Source organism: Centruroides sculpturatus, unplaced genomic scaffold (genome assembly GCF_000671375.1).
Source record: "Centruroides sculpturatus isolate CEXI.00-Female unplaced genomic scaffold, Cexi_2.0 scaffold129, whole genome shotgun sequence".
NCBI lineage: Eukaryota > Metazoa > Arthropoda > Arachnida > Scorpiones > Buthidae > Centruroides > Centruroides sculpturatus.
Window position 1 is genome coordinate 908,998 of NW_019384478.1, and position 6,298 is coordinate 915,295.

Below are 6,298 nucleotides of genomic sequence, written 5' to 3' on the forward strand. Positions count from 1 at the left end.
CAGTGTGTCGATGTTTGGTTGTTAGTGAGTTCATAATTAAAGAAATAATTTCAGCTTCTGGTGACCCGAACCATTACCAAGTCCAAAAACGGGATGCTATGCCCTGTGCAACACCTACTAACGCACCACGGTTTCGCTGGAGCTATATAATTACAGCGTAGCCAGGTAGAAGACTAATCTGTCCGAACTACATAGATCAGTTGACTCTCCAAGCTAAAGTTCCAACAGACTCTAGAACAACCTGATTGACTCGGAGCCACGTTCCCGTTTATAATATTGCCCCTTAACTGCCAGGATTCCCTTTCCGCCGTACGGGTATTCAGAAATTGAAATCGCAAAAAGATTCCGTTACTAAAAGTAGCCTTAAAATCGTGACTCATTTTACTTTCCCGGCTTTTAACTATAAATAGGTCTAACAATGGAAAGTTTGGATATTTTGCAGAAAACTCACATAGTCAAATTTGATACACCTCCACGTTTTGAGACTTACTGAATGCAAATTGTAAATAACAAAACAGCAAAGAAATTTCGTAGATGTGTGTGTATGCTTGCATGTATTTTGCGTAATATCTCAGGATGAGGTAAAGATTAAGAAACAAAATTTGGCATAGTGGCTTGTATATGAGGGGCATCGCTGCTATTGAATTTTTTTCGTGAAAGATCGAGAAAGTGGAGATATAGAAGGGATGGTCTATCTCGAAAAGGGTAGAAGTTACTGTTAATAACGAATGAAATCTCTATATACATTTTTTTTTTTATAAAACTCACCTCTACCCTCAACATTAATTAAGCTTTTTGCCATTTTATAATAATTAATAATATAAAAAGTTTTTAAATAAAATATTGTAACAGACACACAATTTAAATTCATTTGCAGCTTTCCCAACTCATTGCTGCATTTTTTTTTGTTTTAACACAACATGTAGTATAGGTCTTACAGGGACACAAATCTCATTATGTTCTATGAAGTGATAAGCTTTTAACTGATGTGTCATTTTTTATTACATTTTTGAAATTCTTCACAAAACTAACAGAAGATATGTATTCAGATAAAATTGTTGTCAAATTAGTTAAAATTTGGCAAAGCAGGATTAAAGTAATTAGAGATGCCACAAATATTTGGCTACTATTCGGTATTTGGCCTATTCATCTATTTTTTTTAATATTCAGTATTCAGTCAAATACCAAATCATGAAAAAAAAAAAAACCCATATTACACAAAAACATATTTTAATCACAAATTATTACGTTTAATACTTAAAATCTATCAGTGGTAAGTTGTGATGAATGAAAAAAATTTTTTCAGCATTTGTTGATAGCAAACGATAGTGCTTTTCCTCATAAACTATACCTGCTTCTGAAAATAGCCTCTCTCTATATACACTATTGACAGGAGAAGATAGACAAATCTTAGTGAATTCTGTCAGGCTTGGATACTGTTTTGCGTTTGCTGACCACCACTTGTAAAGGTCTGCCGTCTGATCTAGGCAAACAGTTTTCATATAAAATGATACAAACAGTAATATTTTTTAGTAATAAGGACTATTACTAACATAATTTGATGTAACAATGAACAAATAATGCATGTCGTAACCTGTCACCTACAAAATGTACACATATTTTGCTGAACATTCGGCGCTTCGGCTGAGAGCGTAGCTGAATATTCAGTATTTGGCAAAATCACTATTTGTGGCATCACTAAAAGTAATCATAGAAATGCATGAAAATCAAAAAATCAGTTTCAGTGAAAATTTTTTTTTAGTTAAGTTGGTTGAAAAATCAATAGTTTGTGTGTCAAATGTAAGCAAGCATAAATGTTAAATAACTATATCATATCTAGACTCCTGCATACATTAATTAGACTCTACAGATGACACTGCCTTGGTAAAGAATCCATATTGGGAAGTCCATTTCGTTCTGAGGATCACAGTTATCTTCCTTCACTCATCCTTCAGGAAAGTTTCAGGGTGACCCTTCAGGAGGAACATCCTTAATGAGCAAGAGAGAGCTTATGGATCATGGAGACAGCTGGTGAGGGATGCTTTAGCAGCATACTTTACCAGCTCTGTCTCTCAGATCATGTTAGATCTTCTGTTATCACCAAAATTACAAGAAAGGNATAATTATTTACTCCAATAGCTAATACTGGAGCTGCAATTGTTATCAATTGCAAAGCAAATTAATTTCAGCAAATAATGACATTTTCAATTAATATATGTAATAATCCTCAGATTTCTAATAACAGAAAACATAAGATTAGTATGAATTATGTATGTCTTATGGATGAAATGTAAAGTACCATAATTCTAGTATTTTCCAGCTCTAGAACTTAAATTCTAAAATTTAAACTGATAAACTAAAACAAAATTGAAAAATACACTGTTATATATTTTATATCATATTTTAAACCAAAATTTCTAAAACTAGCATGTTTCAAACAATTAAGACAGACCTCAAAATGTGCACACTGGAAATTTCTTTAAAAATCTAGTAATTAGAAATTTTAAATTATACCTTTTTCAAGACTTGAAAATCTCCAGTATAACCACAAAATACAGAATGCAAGCACACTTAAATAAACTTTCTAACTACAACTGACCTCCATTAGTAAAAGTTAGGATAACAAAAATTCTTTTAACTAAATGAATCTTTGTTTTTCAGTCAGTCATTTCCATGCCATTGGCAAAAAATCATTATCTTTTTTGTTCATTGAATTGAAATCCAGGATCTTTTCAAATATTTAAATTTTTTCAGTACGTTCTTTATGAAAAATTTTCATCTCCTAACTTTTCTAATACAGTAGACCCCCTATAAAGCAGCTTCATATAGTTCGGATTCCTATATGGCAGCGAAAAAAATTGCAACCATATTCGTATAAACACGCTAAAAGGACTCGTATAATTCAGTAAAACGTCATCGCCCACTTGTGTCGTGACAGGATTGGTCGAATCTAGACCAATAGCGGATATTGCACAAACCATTGAGTTTCAACGAGCAGCAGACCTACTAAAAACCATTTATTATTTAACGACCATAAAAATTATATTTATATTAATGATGTCTCCAAAGTTCAGCAAATTTTTCGCAGAAAAATAATTTATCAGGAAGCACATGAGCACCATTCAATGCACCGCTCCACGACAAAAACAAGCTTAAGCAATGGCGTCATTGAACGGCGCACACTCGGTAAGTAATCCTACAATTTTTTGTTTATAGCACAGTTTATATGGATTATTCCCAAGAAATTATACATATTTTGGAAATGTTGAGTCAAATTAGTCTAGAATCGATTAATTTTATGGATGAAAACCTTTCAAACAGCCATAAACCATAAACTGCACACATGCTGGGCTGTGATTGGCTCATGTATTTAAGGACTCGTAGAACATCAATTTCATAAAGAATGGAACGTATCTACCGTGTTATAAGGGGGTCGACTGTAATATAACTTAGCTCCTTCTAATCCACTTCTCTGACATTTTAAGCAGTGAGATATTTAATCACAAATGAAGGGACACAAAATAGATGAATTGCTAATAAAAGTTTCTTCCAAAGAAAAAATTTTAAACACATATTTAATGAATTATTTCTCACCATGGTAAACAATATGGTTTGGTATATTCTTCTTCTTCTACATTTACATTAAGAAGATCTTGAAAATATTGGCCTTGAATGACTTTTAAAAGTGCATTGGCTTGACTATAAAAAATAAATACACATAATAAATAATATACTGTTTTTAACTATTATAAAACTTCAATTTAATCAAGTGATCAAATCAAAATGAAATCATTGAAAATTTTTTTTATTTTATAATGAATCAATATATAAAATAACACATATCACATCAGATGCAGTAGCTAATAATTTTTTATAAATTGATTTCAAATGATTTCAATGGTTTAATCACTTATTTTTAGATCTACCCTCGATATCCTGTAATTCTAAAAGCAGTTGGCAGATTGTCCCTAAGTGCAGCCATAAACATTTCCCATTCCTCTTCAGGTACAATATGTTGTTCCTAAAATTTAATAAAAATTTTCAAATTCATTATTTAAATTCTTTTTAAAAAATTAAATGTTTGATACTTTTATATATTTATTAAAATAAGTTGAATCATCTTGAATTAAGTGATCCACAATTACTTTACCTTATAATAACGTTCAAATGAGGCATTTTCTTTAATAATGTCACTATAACCCACTGGTCTTTTTCCTGCTACATGTCCCTACATTAGTTGTATATAAATTTAAAACTGTTCAATATAGTTTATCATTTATAAGAATAAACTACATAAATTAATGAACAAAAATAAATAAAATAAATTTAAAATTAATACTATAATAACTAAGGATGTAATGAACACAGATCAATTACATCATTACTGAATTCCAAATATAGGTATCCCTGGTATAATACAGTAGTTACATTCCAAAGAAGTGCTGTGTCATGCAAATCCATGCTATATGAAACAAAGGACTAATGCAAAACATGGAGTTACTTTCCAGAAGTTAGCAAAAGTGTGAGAGGCGAATTGCCCCCCGTGATTAATTAACAATTTAATTAAAAAGTAAAATTTTAAATGAAAAATATTCTTTGATTTTGGTGGGAAAATTATTTTTTCTAAAATGAAGGAAACTGGAAAAAGTCACTTCCTTCAATGGAAGTTGAAACATCCTTTTGTTTTCCCTTATATACTAAAAATCTTAGTCACCCTGGGAATTGTCAACTCCTCGATAAATCCCCTTTTCCTCTGTTCACGTGGAAACATACGAAATGCTGATTAGAGAAAATTCACAAGAAAAAATAAAGAATTTTGCATGATTCGGGGAGTACGCCTGAAGATCTCATAGAAGACAGTTGTATTCCATTTGACTCCCTAAGGCCAACGCCCTTAGGAGTACGCCACAAAATTCGAGAGAAGGAAGACGTATTCCATATCTCCTGAAGGCCAACGCCCAAAGTCGAATCTAGAAGTTTCTATAAAATGAGTTTAAGTCAGTAAATAGGGAAGAAATTATTTAAATATGTGCCATTGATGGACTAAGAAGAAAGAATAGTCATATTCATCTAAAGAACAGAAGATAGATAAAGATTCATAGAGGTGGTATGATTTATGATAGAAATTGTGAGCTCTTTCTCTTGAAACAGCTTTATTCGAAGTTCTTGAAATCGCTTTATTTGCATATTTAATTTTGTATTATTTTGTTTAATTTGTTCATTAAATTTTTGTTTTTATTTGTTAAAGAAATGTCTCTTCGATATCTAAATCAAACACATTTCATCATCTCCTTCTTTAATCAATACGCGTGTAATCTGCGTACCATAAGTTTGATTAACTGGTGTCGGGAATCCTGATGGAAGGAAGAGGGTGATTACACGATCATCTAATTCCAATAAAACCGTTCTCCTAGAAAAAGTTTAGAGATCGAATCTTGCGATTTTGTGCCGATTAAGTGGTACACCTTCTACAGATTGTACCCCCGGCTTATCTCACAAAAGTAAAGTACACTATTCTTTTTATTGCTAAGAGAAATATGTTTATTAAAGCAATCAATAATTTATTTCCAATCAATAATTAATTAACATCACAATTAAAAGTACTGTATTACACATTAAAATTAATTTTTGTTAAACAAGGGCATTTTCTTTTTACAAAGTATCGTCATCATCTCAGCTTTTTTGTTGATCTTGATCAGAAGTATCAGCAACATTTTCGTATTTTTTATTTTTATCATAGAAAATTTTTATGAATGACAAAATAAAAATATGTTATTAATCGAAAATTTTTTCTAGTGGGTCACATTTGTTCAGTTGAGTACTGAACGATTTTTTTCTGGAATTTATGTTCAAATACTGAATTTTTAGAGTACTGAGATAAATGTCTTGCTGTATTTCATTTGTCATTTTACAAATGATTGCTTGCTTACAGTTTAAAAAAAGTTTAATTAATATCACTTATCTAAAAATGTTTAAACAAACTTTATTAAATACAAAGATCAATCTATACCAGAGGTGTCCAAACTTTGGCCCGCGGGCCAGACCCAGCCCGGCAGGTGATTTTATCCGGCCCGCGAAGGTTTTTGAAAAATATTGATTTTTTCGCGCAAACCCGTTTGATTTTCAGAAATTTATATCAAAAATTGAAAAAAATGTAAAAATTATATTTGATGTAAAAAAGAATTTTTAATTTTTAAAAATAATAAAAATTAAAAATATATACATAAAATTTTACTTGAATTTACAGTCAAAAATATTGTTTTGGGCTATTGTTCGGTAACTGCCGAATTGGTACGAA

General features: G+C 30.9%; 1 protein-coding gene across 1 annotated transcript in view; it reads right to left on the reverse strand.

Moving 5' to 3' along the window:
- Positions 1–6,298, reverse strand: part of LOC111621375 (tRNA (cytosine(34)-C(5))-methyltransferase-like) — a 73,126-nt gene that overhangs the window by 42,935 nt on the left and 23,893 nt on the right. The window contains exons 2-4 of the mRNA XM_023363485.1: positions 4,151–4,228; positions 3,927–4,021; positions 3,595–3,699 (exon numbers count right to left, since the gene is read on the reverse strand). Of these exons, the coding sequence (XP_023219253.1) occupies positions 3,595–3,699; positions 3,927–4,021; positions 4,151–4,228 (278 nt within the window). The remainder of the gene's footprint in view (positions 1–3,594; positions 3,700–3,926; positions 4,022–4,150; positions 4,229–6,298) is intronic.